This window comes from Schistocerca serialis, chromosome 1 (genome assembly GCF_023864345.2).
Source record: "Schistocerca serialis cubense isolate TAMUIC-IGC-003099 chromosome 1, iqSchSeri2.2, whole genome shotgun sequence".
Taxonomy (NCBI): domain Eukaryota; kingdom Metazoa; phylum Arthropoda; class Insecta; order Orthoptera; family Acrididae; genus Schistocerca; species Schistocerca serialis.
The window spans coordinates 152,901,851-152,922,366 of NC_064638.1; the positions used below are offsets into that span (position 1 = coordinate 152,901,851).

Sequence of the window (20,516 nt, forward strand, 5' to 3'; positions counted from 1 at the left end):
TCCCAGTCCCACATACTGTTCCTGCCTTGTTGCTTAGCTCATGAAATCCCCCCTAGTGGCCTTACCATCAAATTACCCATCTCTGGTTGCCACCCCTCCTTCCACAATGACCTCTACCTGTTCAGATTCCACCAATCCTTAGCCCTCACCAACATAGTCCTGCAAAACCATATCAACCAAGCCCAATCCTCCTTGCAGTACCTTCTCTCCATCAGCAAAATTCTCCTGCTATATAATCCCAGATTCCTGGAACCCATAACACACATTGAAACTCTTGCCCTTCAGGAATTTAAGCAACATGCATAACGCCACCTCAAAAAGCTCTCCATCCTGCTCACTTCCTACTCCTGCCACTGTCCACCACTTCTACAACAACCTCCAAACCTCCCCCACGCCCCCTCATAGCTGACAAACCTTGTCTCGCAGACCTACTACACTTACCCCACCCTCCGAAACTCCCTCCCACCACGACACAGAGCTCAAATCCTAAACAGACCCACAACACAGTCACGAATCTTTCCTCCAGAAGCCTTAGTCCCACAGAAATATCAGTCCTTTTCAAAGGCCTCACCTTTTGCCCCACTCCCAAATTCAACCATGCAGGACTAGTTAAAGACCTTCTCTCCTTTTCCCGGTCCCTACAGTGGAAACACTTTTTCACCACAATCCTACCAATCAGACTCAACCAAAGACCAACATTGAACCTTGCCTAACTCAGTTCACTCCTCCATCCAACTGTGATCATCCCCACTGCCTCCAAACCATCCCCTGTTAACTTTCCAGAATTTCTTATCCTTGAACCTTGCCTCACCATCATTTCCCAAATCCTTCGACATGCATACTAACCTCACATCTGCAGAAAGAACCACAGTCCACCATCTAAATACTGATCCCGATCTTATAATTCTACATGCAGACAAAGGCTCCACCACCGTAGTTTTGAACCACAAGGATTACATGGCAGAAGGACTCCGTCAGCTGTCAGATACTTCCACCTATAAACCATGCCACAGTGATCCCATTCCAGCAATCCAGCAGGATCTCCAGTCACTACTCAAATCGTTAGGCCCATCTCAGAACCTCTCTCCAGAGTCCATCTCTCTACTTGCCCCTACCACTCCCCGCACTCCTACCTTCTACATGCTTTCTAAAGTCCATAAACCCAACCACCCAGGACACCCCATTGTGGCCAGTTACTGTGCCCCCACTGAGAGAATCTCTGCTCTCGTAGACCAACACCTCCAACCTATTACCCGGAACCTATCCTCCTATATAAAAGATACCAACCATTTCCTCGACCGACTCTCCACAGTTCCTCTCCCTTTACCACACGGTGCCCTGCTCATCACTATTGATGCCACCTTCCTGTACACTAACATTCCTAATGCCCTTTGCCTTACTGCTATTGAACACTACCTTTCCATATGCCTTATGGATTCCAAACCAACAACCTCCTTCCTAGTCTCCATGACCAACTATATCCTCACCCACAATTACTTCTCCTTGGAAGGCATTACCTACAAACAAATCCGCGGTACAGCTATGGGTACCTGCATGGCACCATCCTATGCTAACCTATTCATGGGCCATCTAGAGGAATCCTTCCTAAAAACCCAGAATCCTAAACCACTCAGCTGGTTCAGATTCATTGATGACATCTTTGCTATCTGGATTGAAGGTGATGACATCTTATTCACATTCCTCCAGAACCTCAACAACTTCTCCCCCATTTGCTTCACCTGGTCCTACTCAACCCAACAAGCCACCTTCCTAGATGTTGACCTCCGCCTCAGAGATGGCTATATCAGTACCTCCGTCCATATCAAACCTATTAACCACCAGCAATACCTCCACTTCGACAGCTGCCACCCATTTCATACCAAGAAGTCCCTTCTGTACAGCGTAGCCACCTGTGGTCGTCACACCTGCAGTGACGAGCAGTCTCTCTCTAAATATACCGAGGGTCTTACGGAAGCCTTCACTGACCGTAATTGTCATCCCATCCTTGTACAAAAACAAATCTCCCATGCCTTATCTTTCTAGTCTCCAGCACCTCCCAAAGTCCCACAGTCCAGCCACAGAGGAGCATTCCCCTCATAACTCAGTACCATCCGGGGCTGGAGCAACTGAATTACTTTCTCCGCCAGGGTATCGATTACCTCTCGTTGTGCCCTGAAATAAGAAGTGTCCTACCGACTATCCTTCCCACCCCTCCTACCGTGCTATTCCGCCGTCCATCGAACCTACACAATACACTCGTCCATCCTTACACAACCCCTGCTCCCAGTCCCTTATCTCATGGCTCATACCTGTGTAATAGACCTAGATGCAAGACCTGTCCCATACATCCTCCTACCACCACCTACTCCAGTCCGGTCACTAACATTACCTATCACATCAAAGGCAGGGCTACCTGTGAAACCATTCATATTATCTACAAGCTAAGCTGCAACCACTGTGCTGCGTTCTATGTGGGCATGACAACCAACAAGCTGTCTGTCCTCATGAACGGCCACCGACAAACTGTGGCCAAAAAACAAGTGGACCACCTTGTAGCTGAACACGCTGCCAAACATGATACCCCTCATCTCAATGATTGCTTCACAGCCTGAGCCATATGGATCCTTCCCACCAACACCAGCTTTTCTGAATTGTGCAGGTGGGAACTTTCCATGCAATACATCCTAGGTTCCCGTAACCCTCCCAGCCTCAACATTCGTTAGTCACTGTCTTCACCCATCTAGCCCCCTCCCTGTTCCCACTCCAGCATTACATGGCTACCATTTCACTGCCACACCCAGTCATTTAATTTCCTTTATTTTTATTTTTATTATTATTATTTTTATTTCTCTCCTTTTCACTACTTACCCCCTTCCCCCTCCGCACCTTCTCTCCTACCCTCCATCTAAACTGCAACACTTCAATGTTCGCCACTCCCACCATACTATCCCTCCCCCTCCCTGCCCCAGCCTACTCCTCACCGCCACCCAGTTGCCACTCCCATCATGCACTGGTGCTGCTGCTCGCAGTGTAGTTTCAGCTCTCTGAGACTGCAGATGTGTGTCCTAGTTGCGCTTGCGTGAGTGTGTGTGTGCGTGTGTGTATGTGTGTCTACTGCTAACAAAGGCCTTAATGGCTGAAAGCTATGATTGTTTGAATCTTTTTATTGTGCCTATCATGGCTTAGCATCTCCGCTATATGGTGAGTAGCAACTTACCCTCTCTCATATTGTTACATTCCATCCTGGATTTTCCATTGGATGATACTTTTGTTGATCACTTCTACTACCCTTCTTGTAGATGGATGTGTCCTGTGCTTTTTCCAACTACTGGGCACAATTTTCTGTTTGAGGGATCTACAATATTTTATATTTAGAAGAGTACCTCTCAGTTGCACATTCAGTATAGAATTTAATAGGGATTCCATTGGGCTCTGGAGCCCTGTTCAATTTTAATGACTTCAGCTTTTCTCAGTACTACTGATGGTAATACTGATTGCACTTATCTTTTCAGTGGTATGAGGATTGAATTAGGATGATTCTCTTGTGTTTTCCTTTGTAAAGAAACATTTGGAAAAAAAGAGTTAAACATTTCAGCTTTTGTTTTGCTACTCAGTTTCAGCTTCCGTCTCATTCGCTAGGGACTCGACACTAACTTTGGTGTTGCTAACAGCCTTTACATATGACCAGAATTTCTTTGGATTTTATGAAAGATCATTTGACAATATTCTGCTATGGTAATCATTGAAGACTTCATGCCTTGCCCTCTTGACTGTCAAACGCATTTCATTCAGCATCTATCTATAGTCCTATGCTTTATTTTACATCTGTTATACTTTAGTCTCTGTTTCTTTAGAATTGTCTTTACAGTGACTGTATACCATGGAGGACTCATGGAACACAGTTTGGGAAACTCTGCTATACACTCTAATGTAATAAATGTATATTTTAAAAACTGTACAGACTATCATCATTCAAGCTGCAACAACAGCTCAGTTTTTGAGTCACTTCTACCCCAAGAAAAACATTTAAGTACATTTTCATGGTCTAAAATTACTCCCCACAATATTAGTAAAGCAATTAACAAGCTTGGAAATTCTAAAACAGAGGAATGTTATGGAATGACTAACTTTGTCATAAAGAGCATAGCAAATAAAATTAAAATTCCATTGCTTTATCTAGCCAAGACATATGTGGCAGATGATATTTTCACAGAAGCTCTTAAAATCAGTGTTACTCTTTTGATATTTAAGAAAGGAGAAAGACACCTCCCTGGTAACTATAGACCAATGTCAATTGTTCCAATTGTATCAAAAATAATAGAATGCTGTATACACAGACAAATACATGCATATTTTGAAAATAACAGGTTACTGATTGCAAACCAGTTTGGCTTTAGATTAGATCTGTCAAAAGTAAAAGCAGCAGGAAATCTGTTAAATATTATACATGTGGTATACTTATATTCTTGAGCTAAGCTATCTACTGAGTGTCACACAATCCTACCTTAATAAAATTAGCTCACTATGGAATTAGAAATAAATTGTCAGGTGTATTTAGAACCTATCTGACTGGCATGCTATGCAAGTATATGCAAATAATTGGACATCACACTTGCTGAATATAAAAAAAGAAATACCACAGGGGTTGGTTCTTGGATCCCTTCTCTTCAATTTTTATATAAATGATTTCTCAAGTTATATACCATGTGAGAATGTGCTGTATGCCAGTGACCTCACACTGATAACAACAGATAAAAGCTTAAAAAGTGTTCAAAATTACAACAGAGAAATAACCAAGATGACTAAACACTGGTGCTAGCCAACCAGCTGCCCATTAACAAAATAAAAACAAGACAACTATATTTAAGTCTCAGAACAACGAAGTCTGAGAATAAGAATGTGAAGTTACGTGGGCTTGAGGTTTATAAAAGACTGTTGTGTGATGGACACAGAAATTACTTAAGCAATAAATTAGCAAGAGTATATTTTTTTTTATATAAATTAAGATGAATTGTCAATAAGAATCTGCTACTATACTAGAAAGCCATTAGTGTGTTCTACGTCTGCGCCCCCTGCCCCCCCCCCCCCCCCCCCCCTCAGAAAGACTTGCAGAAAGAAGTCTGTTCAGATCATTAACATTCTGACAGTCCCCAGCCTCTACATCTACAGGTGTATAATTTATCCTACAGAAAATCTAAACAAATTAGACTAAGAAATAGACCACATCTACACAACGCAATGGGGGGAGGGGGGGGGGGGGATACCTCAAAAGAAACCAAACTTTTTTTTTTTTTAAACATATTTATTCACATTCAATGTACTCTCCGCTTGCACTAATACACTTGTCTAATCTTTTGTTCTATTTTTCTAAACATTGTTTAAATTCATGTTTTATGATGCTTGACAGTGCCTCCATCATTTTTTCTTCACCTCAGCAACCTCAACAAAATGATTTCCTTTCATGTCTCCTGTCCTCGTCAGAAAAAAAGAAGTTGCAAGGGGCAAAGTTGGGTGAGTATGGGGGCTGAAGAACAAGAGTCATACTATTTGTGGTCAAGGGTTGTTGTGCAGACTTGGCTTTGTGAGAAGGGGCTGTGTCACAATGGAAGAACCAGTCACCTGACTGCCACAAATCAAGCTGCTTATGCTACACACTGTTGCTCAGTATTTTCAAAACTTCCAAGCAGAAAGCCTGGTTAACTGACCAACCCTGTGGAACAAACTCTGAATTGATGACCTCTTCTCATATAAAAAAACCAGTCATCATTGTTTTAATGTCTGATTTCACCTGACAAGCTTTCTTGGTGTGAGATGAATTTGAAGTCTTTCATTGGCTTTGATTGTTGCTGTGATTCAGGTTCATAAGCATAGCATCAAGTTTCATCCCCAGTGATACTTCTGAAAAAAAATTTGGATCATTTTGTGACTCTTCTTTCCAAGCACAGCATGCCTCCATGTGTCTTTTTTTTCTTCAGCAGTCAGCAAAAATTTGGCACCCACCCTTTCCATTCCCAAATCTGCCACAATGCACTCACTGCACTGAATTGAAAGTCACTCTATCATCAACCTTCATTGACAATCCCATGATTTTTTTCAAGATTTTCAGGTGTTTGGGCCAGTGAAGGTTGACCAAAATGAAGTTCATCACCAACTGACATTTCACAATTTCTGAAATGGAAAAACCATTCAAAGACTTGAGTTTTCCCCATAGCATTGTCCTCATACACTCTCTTTAACATTTCAAGAGTTTCTGTTCCATTTTTTCTGAGCAAAAAGCAGAATTTCACCAGCATATACTGTTCACAAAAATCTGCCATTGCAAAAATGGCAATCACACAAAACAGTTGTGACTGTAACTTCTGTCGAAACTAGGCCTGACCTTCAGCAGTATCAATCAGCTTACTGATTCTGGAGTGTTTGCTCTATGTGCTCATAGTGGCAAAACATGGTACTACGAAAGCTGTGCCCACCAAAAAATTAGTTTTTTTTGGGCCCCCTTTGTAATCACATGATAGATTTACCATACTCAAGGCTTTCTCACACACAGATTAGACAAATCTTCTTTGCAGATGTAACTCACAAATTTGGGCAGCAGCCATTAAATTTCTGAATGCTAATGCTACTGGCTATAGGAAGTCTTTGAGGTTTTCATGACATTATTGTTCCAGAAGATAATGGAAGACCCTGTGTTGCCCATATTGCCCAGGCCTACCTCTACACAGAGGCTGTCTGACTGCTGCCCTGGCCAACTCACTTGCCAGATCTACCACTCTTTTAATACATTTGATCGTAGGTTGCCAGGAGACAGGTATGCCACCATTCACATTCCACTTAGATTGATGAACACTGGCATAGAGTTGAAGCTGTGTTATATGACATGTCCACAGCTGACTTAGTTTGGCTCAAATCCAGATAGGAATATCAACAATGTAGGAGAATACAGATTGCTACTTACCATAAGGAAGACATGTAAAGTTGCAGACAGGCACAATTGTAAGACACTTACATAAAGCCACACATAAGTGAGCACACCTCACACACACACACACACACACACACACACACACACACGACTTCCAACTCCAGCATCTCGGGCTGCGATGCAACTATCATGTGGGATGCAAGTAGCAATCAGACATGGCAGTCTAGTCCCGGTACACTCCATCAGACAGCATTCGTCTATCTCTCCACACGTACACTACTATCCTTACCCCTTCCCCACCCCCTCCAGATTGCTGCTTGCATCGAATGTGATATTTGCATTCCAGCCTGAGATGCTGGAGTTGGAAGTCTTGTGTGCATGAAGTGTGCTTTGTTGTGTGAGTGAATAGTGTGTGTCCCTCTGTTACTGATGAGGGCTGTGGATGAAAGCTTTATGTAAGTGTCTTTTAATTGTGCCTGTCTGCAACTTGATGTGTGTTCTTTATGGTAAGCAGCAATCTGTGTTTTCCTACATTGTTGTTAGTTTGACTCAATGCACACCTGGGTTAGAGCCATTGTTGCCATGAGATGTGACAGCCCTATGTATTAAATTTCACACTCTGTACACTCCAAAATCAATTATAAATATTACATATTGTTCCTACCAAAAATTAGTTTGTTCTAGACATACCCCAGCAGCTGCAATAAATGTTCCTGGAGCCAACACTTCTTTTGCGTGAGGTACGTTGATGGATGGTTCAAGCAAAAATGGTTTTACAGTTGAGGCATTCTCTGGCAGTCCATTGTCTACACTTCTTGTATATCGTGTGGCACTTCTTGGACCAATACTGTACAATGCCTGTAGAATTAAAGAACATGTGCATAAAGTAAATATCATTAGCTGTTTGATGCCAAGAACATGTTTAGTGCCAAGAACATAATAATTTCACCCTTGATTCAGAATTTTTCCATTTAATTTCTATTATGTATGTGTTGTAATGTTAAATGTTTAGTTAGAAGACAAAATAAAAAAAATTGGTCAAGTATGAGTAGGCCTCTTGCATTGAGGGGTTCTGCAGAAACTTAATTATGTATATGGACAGATTATCAATCCTCAGAACTGAGGATCTCAATGATTTTGCCTGTTAATGATATTGATACTGACAAGATACCAGTCCCAGGAATTCCAAGACAATATGAAGATCTGTACAGTAGTTCTTGATACTAGCCCAGACATACAAACAGAAGCAAGAAAGGGACTTATGTTTATATATAGAGAAAGAGAAGATTTAAGAAAATATTTTTATTACTTACTAAAATGTGACTACAATTTACATTTTATGTTGGCATGAAGTAATACTTTCTATTATGCTTCTGACAGATGATGAACGCAATGTAAATCCCAAAGGCAAAAAGAGATTTTTTGTGTGATATAATTTTTCCTTTACTTGTACTGTAAAACCTTGCTTCTTGATGATTTCATGGTTCTAGGTCAATGGACGTACTCAATAGGTTTTAGTGAGTAAGTTTATGGATATCAAAATACGTAACATAAATGGCTGTATCTTTTGATTGCACTGACTTAAAAACTTAAATGTTTTACACTGTCAATGGATTGTAAATTTTAATATGTGAAATGATTGTCAACTTGATAAGTTTACCTGTTTCTGAGAAATATGTTTCGAACAGACAAATAAAAAATGACAAAAAAAAATATTTTTTCATTTGGTGTAACTTCTTGTCAAATTTAATTGTTCTAGCTCAATGGGAAATACTTTAGAAATTTTGATGAGGGAATTTGCAAATATCAAAATATGTGACATAAATCAGCATATCTTTAGAATGCAATGACTTAGAATATTAAATGCTTTGCACCACCAAGCGACCAGAGACATTAGTATGTGATGTAAATCTGAATCCGATATATCTACCCATTTGCGAAAAAAAGGATTCTTACCAGTGTACAGATAGACAGACAGACTGACAACATAGTGATCCTGTAAGGGTCCATTCTCACCAAGGTAGGGAATCCTAAAAAAATGTATTATAGGGTAAAAAAAATAGACACATTATGAAACTGAGAAGGGAGAGTCCACTTAACTTGTGAGCAACTGATCTAGATAAAACGGTTGTGAAGGGGAGAAACCATTTCTGTCTTCTTTTACTGGTCACCAGTATGGCAGTCAAGCACAAGATAGGTGAGACCAATGTTATCATCACATTTGCCTGAGGCCAGATAGTTGTTGCCTGATGCGTAGGGCACAACACTTTACACATGCCACCATTTCATGGGTGTACTATGAGTTCTTCAGTTAGAGGAAAATCAATGCCACTGGGGTGAACTGTCATGGACAATGACATGTTGATGACATGGATCACTGTTAATTACACTGAATGATAACAGTAGGTAGATGACAGTACTTCACTTGCCAGTTCAATGCTGTGTAGCAATTGTACCATAAAGAACCACCACCTCTCTGCAACATACAGAAGCCACTGCTCCACACACACACATCTTTGCTCACTACATGTCACAGGGCACAGAAAATAGTATGAGCAGGGGAGTGGGATCACTGGAAGCATGAACTACAGAAAAATGTATCTTAGGCTGACAAGTCACTTACTACAAACCAAGTGATGGTTCAAGTCTCTCAAAAACCACATGAGGTGGCACATTCTGCTTGCCAGCAGGACATCCTTTAGGTATTCTCATGTGGGGGATGATCACTGAAATAAAATGGGGCACCTGGTACATCAGCCACTGTCTCTCTGGTGAAGAGTACAGCAACATACTATGTGTTCATGTGCATCTGTTTGCCTATAGCACCCAGCAGGTGACCTTTATCTTCAGTGTGACAGTGAACTTCCTCATTGCTCTTTAACTGTACAGAATCATTTGAGCAACACTGCACAGACAGTAGAATGCATGTTTGGCCACTCAGGTCACCTAACTTTGAATCCATTGAGCACATATGGCACATCTGAATGAGATGTCTATGTCTTGGATTTACTGCTGACCAGTCTTCATGAGTTTGGGTGGTAGTTAAACTGTCATGGATCAGGAGGGCTTCCCAGTGTGTCCAGTGTCTCACAAAGTCCATGTATAACACTGCTGTCATAAATTCTGAAGGACTGAAGGGGGGTGCTGCATATTTATAGATAGATGTCTTCAATTCATTTCCACATGTGTGTATGAACTACAGCAAAATTCAAACACAAAAAACACATTGACATGTTGTCGTGGAAAAATCAGTGTACTTGTAATGAGCTGTGTACGATACAATGCGAGAAGACAAGGAGAGGTCATTCTGAAGAGAGGCAACATTGTCAGCCAACTGGGAAAGAAGAATAAAAAGGAGAAGAAGAAGAAGAAGAAGTGAGAAAGGGCCAGACTGCTTCATTCAAGACTTTTATGGTATTTTATCTATGTGATAGGTAGCCTTCTAAATGCTAAGTGTTTTTCTCAAAACAATTTAGTTTGTGATTGGCAGGTACTTGAACAAGTTGTGGCAACTGCATGACCTCATAACTTCTTCACATCATGTTGCATCTCCTCTGGCCTGAGAGAATTCAATGATTCATTTGTGAAGAGGGTCATAAAGCTGTCATATTCTCTTCTGAGGCAAGCAGGCCCACATTTATTGTACCTGGTCTTTGATATCCCGTATACTGACAGTGGGATGGAGCTGATGTTTGTGCTGGGCCCACAAGTATTCTGTCAGGGACATATTGGGCGATCTTGTTGACTGCAGGATTACAACACCATGTAGACATTTCATATGTATCATGTGGGCAAGCACTGTCCTGTTGAGAAATGGCACCTTAATAATATCACATGAAAGGTAATACAAGAGGACACAGGTAGTCTGTGACGTACCATTGTGCCACTAGAACTTCCTCAGTCACTACCAGCCATGACCTGCAGTCGTACTTGATGGTTCCCCACATCATGATTCTTCCTCTTCTTTTCAGTGATCACAGGCCCTGTAGAACATGCACTGCATCAGTGATCTGCTTACATCTTATTCTGTCTCTCACTGTCTCTTTCCATCCTGTTGGGATTCCTAATGCTGCACCATCCTTCTCTGTGTCATCTTTCCACTGTGTGTGAAGTCATCCCAATGGTCTTGTTGTTTTGAGAGTGCCCTCAAATGCCTTCTTGGGAATTCTGTTGCTTCCATTCTAGCTGCATGCCCAGCCCATCGTAGTCTCCTACTTTTTAATTTCTGTGTGACAGTGGGTTGCTTCATTAACTGAAAAAATTATGTGTTCTTTCAAACTTTCCAGATATCATTCTCCATCACAGGTCTCCAGATTGTTCTCATCACATTTCTTCCAAAAGCATTCAGTTTTTCTCTTTCTTTCTTGGTAAATGTACAGCTTTCCTGACCATACAGTACTACTGGGCATATGGTGGTGGTATATATCTCCATCTTTGTGGGGATTAACAAAGCTTTACATTTGAATGGGCTGTTTAGAGCATACAGACATCTTGAGCCTGAGGCTATTCTCTCATTTATATCCAGTGTTATGACATTTTTACTGCGGAAGTGCAATCCAAGGTATTTAAATTCATGAAATTTTCTGAATATAGAATGGTGGTCAATTTAAAAGTGTAGATTTTGGTTTATGACTCAACCTATTTCCATATATTCTGTTTTCTCTTAGGTTATCAAAATCTCATTTTACTGGCTCTGTGCCTGAGAGATCTGTACATGTCTTTTAGCTCTTATTCTGTTTCATTGAATAAGACTACATCATCTATGCATGCCAGGAGTTTTACTTCACTGTGTTCAAATCAGAGACCATTGTAGAGCTGTAAATTACTCTTTAAAACCATTTTCTTCACTGCCAGATTGAAGAGAACACATAAAACAGTATCTCCTTGTTGTAAGCCTGTTTTCATTGGGAAGTTGGGGAATATGGATCCTCTGAACTTCACTTCTGCCTGTGAGCCATCCATGCACAGTTGTATTATCCTAATGATTTTACTGATATCCTAAATTCTCTTAGTATGTTGTAGAGGCTACTTCTGTGGATGCTATCATAGACCTGCTGGAAATTGTATGTTTTCATTAAATTCCCAGTATTTCTCAAAATTCTACCACAGAATAAACAGTTTGTTAGTTGTGGAATGGTTTGGTTGAGATCCAGCCGGGTATTCTTGAATAATGTTTTCTGTGTAAGGCTTAATTTTGTTAAGAATGATCATTGACAGAGCTTTGTATGTTATGTTCAGCAGACTGATTCCTGTGTAATTTACACATCTCATTTTGTTTCCTTTATTGTGTATGGGGCAAATTATTGCAGTTTTCCAGTCTTCAGTAATGTTTTAGTTTTTGAGATCATTGTGATAAGGTTATAAATTTCTTTGTGTAGTTTGTTTTCACCTCTTTTAACATCTCTGCTGATATCTGGTCCTTGCCTGCAGTCTTGTTGTTTTTCAGCTTTTGAATGGTGTGTACCACTTCCTGTTCTGTAATGCTGTATTTGTCATTATTACTGTTGTTACTCTCAATCATTGCACAGTTGAAGGCTATGTGAGGGTCAGTGCAATTTAACATTTCTGAGAAATACTCTTCCCAGATTGCAGAATATCTTCCAGCTGTTAGTGTATTTTGATTTTTATGTTTTATGAATATGTTTTCACTTGGATAACCTGTCTTCCTGTTCTTTGCATACTGAAACTGCGTCTTTGATCCTCTATTTCTGCTTTCCACTTCTATAGATTCCAAGACTCTAGTTAGATATTTCCTTTTCTCTGTTTGTAGAACTCTTGCTGTCTCTCACCTCACTGTGTTGAATGTCTCTCCCCTGTCCTCACTCTCCATATTATGCAGCCGCAGCATCCTGGCTTTTTTCCTCTTTTGCACTGGTCTCTGACATTTTTTGTTGGACCATTTCTGTTTCTCCAGTTTCTCTTTCTTGCCCAATGTTTCCTCTGCTGCATCTGTTACTACTGTCTTCATTCTTTTCCAAATCTTCTCAACACTGTTTTCCTCCCCAACTTCTTGCAATGCTGTAAACTGATTAATAATTTCAATCATGTATGTTTCTTTAACAGACAATTCCTTCAGGAATTCTACATTAAATTTAGGTTCTGGCATGGATTTTGGTCGTTGATTCCAAATCATCTTGATTTGCCATAACATGGCCCATTTGATTTACAGTTTTGCCACCTGGAGAGCACCATATACCTTTGTGACTTTCTTTGTGGGGAAGCATCATGGAGCAAATTCACATATTCTTTGACAATGTGAAGTTGATCATTTGTAATCCATTTTCATTTGTGGTGGAGTGCTTCTATGTTTTCCTGTTGTGGCAGTGAACATATCCTCTTTACCTATTTTTCCATTAAAATGTCCTAGGATAATTCTCACACCATGACACCAGGATTAAAACCACTGTACCTCTCCAAAACATCCAAAGGGTAGGACCTCTCCCCAGATCGCTGCCATACTCTTCAATGATGGCTTGCTGATGATATTACCCAGGGCAGTGCAGGAATGCAATTCATTGCCGAATACAATGCAATGCCATTCATCAGCAGTCCAAGCTTCCTTGTCACAGCACTACTCCAAATGCAGCATTTTGTGTTGTGGTGTTTATTACCTAGTCTAGCTGCTGCTAGCCTCTGATCACTGGTGCAGGGTGACATAGAATGTTGCAGGAAGTCAAGTACTTCTCATCAGATGGCAGGCACAGATGCAAAGTGATTATGATATACTTGGGGCATATAACAATCTTCCCATGTGGTGATCAACAGAAACCTTGATGATGAATATTCCTGTCCTAACATTCCTGTGCAGTCCAATGTTAGACCACTATCACTAGAAAATTGAAGGCCCACAATGAGGCTTCTTTCAAACTATGCCAGGTGCTAATGAAGCTGTCTCACATCAGTATGCAGCATCTCCATGTCCTTTACAATTATCATTCAACATCTAAAGCCATTCACACTACTTGTTGTTGTTGTGGTCTTCAGTCCTGAGCCTGGTTTGAAGCAGCTCTCCATGCTACTCTATCCTGTGCAAGCTTCTTCATCTCCCAGTACCTACTGCAACCTATATCCTTCTGAATCTGCTTAGTGTATTCATCTCTTGGTCTCCCTCTACGATTTTTACCCTCCACGCTGCCCTCCAATACTAAATTGGTGATCCCTCGATGTCTCAGAACATGTCCTACCAACCGATCCCTTCTTCTAGTCAAGTTGTGCCACAAGCTCCTCTTCTCCCCAATTCTATTCAATACCTCCTCATTAGTTATGTGATCAACCCATCTAGTCTTCAGCATTCTTCTGTAGCACCACATTTCGAAAACTTCTATTCTCTTCTTGTCTAAGCTATTTATCGTCCACGTTTCACTTCCATACATGGCTACACTCCGCACAAATACTTTCAGAAACGACTTCCTGACACTTAAATCTATACTCGATGTTAACAAATTTTTCTTCTTCAGAAACGCTTTCCTTGCCATTGCCAGTCTACATTTTATATCCTCTCTACTTTGACCATCATCAGTTATTTTACTCCCTAAGTAGCAAAATTCCTTTACTACTTTAAGTGTCTCATTTCCTAATCTAATTTCCTCAGCATCACCCCATTTAATTCGACTACATTCCATTATCCTTGTTTTGCTTTTGTTGATGGTCATCTCATATCCTCCTTTCAAGATACTGTCCACTCCGTTCAACTGCTCTTCCAAGTCCTTTGCTGTCTCTGATAGAATTACAATGTCATCGGCGAACCTCAAAGTTTTTATTTCTTCTCCATGGATTTTAATACCTACTCTGAACTTTTCTTTTGTTTCCTTTATTGCTTGCTCAATATACAGATTGAATAACATCAGGGATAGGCTACAACCCTGTCTCACTCCCTTCCCAACCACTGCTTCCCTTTCATACCCCTCGACTCTTATAACTGCCATCTGCTTTCTGTACAAATTGTAAATAGCCTTTCACTCTCTGTATTTTACCCCTGCCACCTTCAGAATTTCAAAGAGAGTATTCCAATCTACATTGTCAAAAGCTTTCCCTAAGTCTACAAATGCTAGTAACATAGGTTTGCCTTTCCTTAATCTTTCTTCTAAGATAAGTCGTAGGGTCAGTATTGCCTCACGTGTTCCAACATTTCTATGGAATCCAAACTGATCTTCCCCGACGTCGGATTCTATCAGTTTTTCCATTCGTCTGTAAAGAATTCGCATTAGAATTTGCAGCTGTGACTTATTAAACTGATAGTTCGGTAATTTTCACATCTGTCAACACCTGCTTTCTTTGGGATTGGGATTATTATATTCTTCTTGATGTCTGAGGGAATTTGGCCTGTCTCATACATCTTGCTCACCAGATGGTAAAGTTTTGTCAGGACTGGCTCTCCCAAGGTTGCCAGTATTTCTAATGGAATGTTATCTAGTCCAGGGGCCTTGTTTCGACTCAGGTCTTTCAGTGCTCTGTCAAACTCTTCATGCAGTATCATATCTCCCATTTCATCTTCATCTACATCCTCTTCCATTTCCATGATATTGTCCTCAAGTACATTGCCCTTGTATAGGCCCTCTATATGCTCCTTCCACCTTCCTGCTTTCCCTTCTTTACTTAGAACAGGGTTTCTATCAAAGCTCTTGATATTCATGCAAGTGGTTCTCCTTTATCCAAAGGTCTCTTTAATTTTCCTGTAGGCAGTATCTATCTTACCCCTAGTGAGATAAGCCTCTACATCCTTACATTTATCCTGTAGCCATCCCTGCTTAGCCATTTTGCACTTCCTGTCGATATCATTTTTGAGACGTTTATATTCCTTTTTGCCAGCTTCATTTACTGCATTTTTATATTTTCTCCTTTCATCAATTAAATTCAATATTTCTTCTGTTACCCAAGGGTTTCTACTAGTCCTCGTGTTTATACCTATGTGATCCTCTGCTGCCTTCACTATTTAATCCCTCAAAGCTACCCATTCTTCTTCTACTGTATTTCTTTCCCCCATTCCTGTCAATTGTTCCCTTATGCTCTCCCTGAAACTCTGTACAATCTCTGGCTCTTTCAGTTTATACAGGTCCCATCTCCTTAAATTCCCACCTTTTTGCAGTTTCTTCAGTTTTAATCTACAGTTCATAACCAATAGATTGTGGTTAGAGTCCACATCTGCCCCTGGAAATGTCTTACAATTTAAAACCTGGTTCCTAAATCTCTGTCTTACCATTATATAATCTATCTGATACCTTTTAGTATCTCCAGGGTTCTTCCATGTATACAACCTTCTTTCACACCACTTATGTGCTCTAAAAGGCCTGGTCAGAACACTAAACATAAACAAAGCTAACACACTCTGGTGACCATTCTGCTAATCACAGAGAATTGTAACTGATCAGTTACATACCTTGCCAATGGTGTACATTTATATGTAGTTACACTGACATCTGACCATGCCTATTGTGTGCTTTCTTGAGATGCAGTATATGTATACAACTGCTTAGCATTTTTATATGGCCAGTCACAGCCCTGCTTGCCACACATTGTATTCATCAGTCTGAAGACTGGTGTGTTCAAGTAGCAGAACACATGGTGTGTGCGTCTGTGACTGCCCCCATTATACTTTCAACAGCAACCGCAACATATCACACTTCAGATTAATGAATAGAATGGTAACAAGCAGGGCTGTGATTGGTCACAGATACGGTTATTATCCTATGCTTATGGTTATGTTAAGCAGTTGCTGAGACTCAGATCACAACATGAAGACAGCAGAAACATGAAATGTTAGTAACATATTCTGTGGAAAGACTGCTTAATGTGCTAAGGTTGCTTCTTTGAGGATGCTACTCATTTGATAGGTGAAGCTTGTGGTGGTACATGTTGCTATTCAAGGCTCCAACATGTCCCACTTCCTTTCTACTGTGCCAATGAAAGATGTTCATGTAGAAATATTAATTTATGGTAGTGGTGGTAGAGGAAAGATTGCACATTGTGCACACATTTTTTATTGATGCACATATATGTAATGAAAATGTGAGCACAGTACAGCCACACGGCATGACAGAGGGTGAGCGTTTTACTGGTGGGGAAGGAGCTATTTCAATTTTGATATTGCAATTTTGTGTGCCATGGATGCCAAATAAGATGATGTCAGGGTGATAAGGGCTGTTGTTCTGAATAAGAAAAATTAAAAAAAAGATTGTATGGGATTACTTAATTAATTACTTATTTACTTCCAGACTTTGGGAAACTAATGATCTGTCTGTCAATGAGTTTGGTTATTAAGAGGAGAGAATTTACATGATCTACGACTGAATATGAGGTATGGGTTTACCTAACAATGGGAAACCAAGATGGAAATAATAACAATGGCTTTACTAATCATTCATTTGCAGAGTCTTGCAAATGCAATGGTCTTAGTTGTATTCATGTAATTCAGTAATATATTTGCACTTACAATATGTACTGACTACATTGGTGACTACTTTGTAACAATATATTTCATATCCATCTGAAGTTGGCCAGTGGCCCAAAATTGTAAGGAAATTAATAAAATATTTGTAGTTCGGAAAAATATATAATTACAGTATAGATTTGCATAATGTTGTGCTGTTTGAGATGAAATGTTTCCCTTCTAAGATGGCATTAAGCCATTGGTTTATGTGGCTTTAAGTATGCCATTACTTTACTTACCATTACTAAATAACCCACTGTTAGATATTTGACTAAAATAATCCAAGTCATAACTAGATACTGTGGGACATTTGCAACAACAGTAAGTAATAGAAAGTGAAAGAGATATGATATGACCTGAAAGCCTACATACTCACACAGTTTGTTTCTGAGTGTCCATCCATGCATAATTTTTAGTTGATTGACTTACTTATAGGCACAAATAGTTGTGAATGATTGTTTAAGTGTACTTGCTGTCTGGACTCCAACCATGCCAAACTGGAGCAGCTCAGAAAGTTAACATTTGTATGTCAGTTGCTTATTAATACCTGTTGATAATGACACATACAATATGTTGTCGTTGTTGTGGTCTTCAGTCCTGAGACTGGTTTGATGCAGCTCTCCATGCTACTCTATCCTGTGCAAGCTTTTTCATCTCCCAGTACCTACTGCAACCTACATCCTTCTGAATATGCTTAGTGTATTCATCTCTTGGTCTCCCTCTACGATTTTTACCCTCCACGCTGCCCTCCAATACTAAATTGGTGATCCCTTGATGCCTCAGAACATGTCCTACCAACCGATCCCTTCTTCTGGTCAAGTTGTGCCACAAACTTCTCTTCTTCCCAATCCTATTCAATACTTCCTCATTAGTTATGCGATCTACCCATCTAATCTTCAGCATTCTTCTGTAGCACCACATTTCGAAAGCTTCTACTCTCTTCTTGTCCAAACTATTTATCGTCCATGTTTCACTTCCATACATGGCTACACTCCATACGAATACTTTCAGAAATGACTTCCTGACACTTAAATCAATACTGGATGTTAACAAATTTCTCTTCTTCAGAAACGCTTTCCTTGCCATTGCCAGCCTACATTTTATATCCTCTCTACTTCGACCATCATCAGTTATTTTGCTCCCCAAATAGCAAAACTCCTTTACTACTTTAAGTGCCTCATTTCCTAATCTAATTCCCTCAGCATCACCCGACTTAATTAGACTACATTCCATTATCCTTGTTTTGCTTTTGTTGATGTTCATCTTATATCCTCCTTTCAAGACACTGTCCATTCCATTCAACTGCTCTTCCAAGTCCTTTGCTGTCTCTGACAGAATTACAATGTCATCAGCGAACCTCAAAGTTTTTATTTCCTCTCCATGAATTTTAATACCTACTCCGAATTTTTCTTTTGTTTCCTTTACTGCTTGCTCAATATACAGATTGAACAACATCGGGGAGAGGCTACAACCCTGTCTTACTCCCTTCCCAACCACTGCTTCCCTTTCATGTCCCTCGACTCTTATAACTGCCATCTGGTTTCTGTACAAATTGTAAATAGCCTTTCGCTCCCTGTATTTTACCCCTGCCACCTTTAGAATTTGAAAGAGAGTATTCCAGTCAACATTGTCAAAAGCTGTTTCATACATCTTGCTCACCAGATGGTAGAGTTTTGTCAGGACTGGCTCTCCCACAGCCGTCAGTAGTTCCAATGGAATATTGTCTACTCTGGGGGCCTTGTTTCGACTCAGGTCTTTCAGTGCTCTGTCAAACTCTTCACGCAGTATCATATCTCCCATTTCATCTTCATCTACATCCTCTTCCATTTCCATAATATTGTCCTCAAGTACATCGCCCTTGTATAGACCCTCTATATACTCCTTCCACCTTTCTGCTTTCCCTTCTTTGCTTAGAACTGGGTTTCCATCTGAGCTCTTGATATTCATGCAAGTGGTTCTCTTATCTCCAAAGGTCTCTTTAATTTTCCTGTAGGCGATATCTATCTTACCCCTAGTGAGATAGGCCTCTACATCCTTACCTTTGTCCTCTAACCATCCCTGCTTAGCCATTTTGCACTTCCTGTCGATCTCATTTTTGAGACGTTTGTATTCCTTTTTGCCTGTTTCACTTACTGCATTTTTATATTTTCTCCTTTCATCAATTAAATTCAATATTTCTTCTGTTACCCAAGGATTTCTACTAGCCCTCGTCTTTTTACCTACTTGATCCTCTGCTGCCTTCACTACTTCATCCCTCAAAGCTACCCATTCTTCTTCTACTGTATTTCTTTCCCCCATTCCTGTCAATTGTTCCCTTATGCTCTCCCTGAATCTCTGTACAACCTCTGGGTCTTTTAGTTTATCCAGGTCCCATCTCCTTAAATTCCCACCTTTTTGCAGTTTCTTCAGTTTTAATCTACAGGTCATAACCAATAGATTGTGGTCAGAGTCCACATCTGCCCCTGGAAATGTCTTATAATTTAAAACCTGGTTCCTAAATCTCTGTCTTACCATTATATAATCTATCTGAAACCTTTTAGTATCTCCAGGGTTCTTCCATGTATACAACCTTCTTTCATGATTCTTAAACCAAGTGTTAGTTATGATTATGTTGTGCTCTGTGCAAAATTCGACCAGACAGCTTCCTCTTTCCTTTCTGTCCCCCAATCCATATTCACCTACTATGTTTCCTTCTCTCCCTTTTCCTACACTCGAATTCCAGTCACCCATGACTATTAAATTTTCGTCTCCCTTCACAATCTGAATAATTTCTTTTATTTCATCATACATTTCTTCAATTTCTTCGTCATCTGCAGAGCTAGTTGGCATATAAACTTGTACTACTGTAGTAGGCGTGGGCTTCGTATCTATCTTGGCCACAATAATGCGTTCACTATGCTGTTTGTAGTAGATTACCCGCATTCCTATTTTCCTATTCATTATTAAACCTACTCCTGCATTACCCCTATTTGATTTTGTGTTTATAACCCTGTAGTCACCTGACCAGAAGTCTTGTTCCTCCTGCCACCGAACTTCACTAATTCCCACTATATCTAACTTCAACCTATCCATTTCCCTTTTTAAATTTTCTAACCTACCTGCCTGATTAAGGGATCTGACATTCCACACTCTGATCCGTAGAACGCCAGTTTTCTTTCTCCTGATAAC

The 20,516-nt window shown here is 40.2% G+C and overlaps 1 protein-coding gene across 1 annotated transcript in view; it reads right to left on the reverse strand.

Moving 5' to 3' along the window:
- Window positions 1–20,516, reverse strand: part of LOC126464541 (extracellular matrix organizing protein FRAS1-like) — a 471,206-nt gene that overhangs the window by 30,910 nt on the left and 419,780 nt on the right. The window contains exon 19 of the mRNA XM_050096241.1: window positions 7,613–7,780. Coding sequence (XP_049952198.1) covers window positions 7,613–7,780 — 168 coding nt within the window. The remainder of the gene's footprint in view (window positions 1–7,612; window positions 7,781–20,516) is intronic.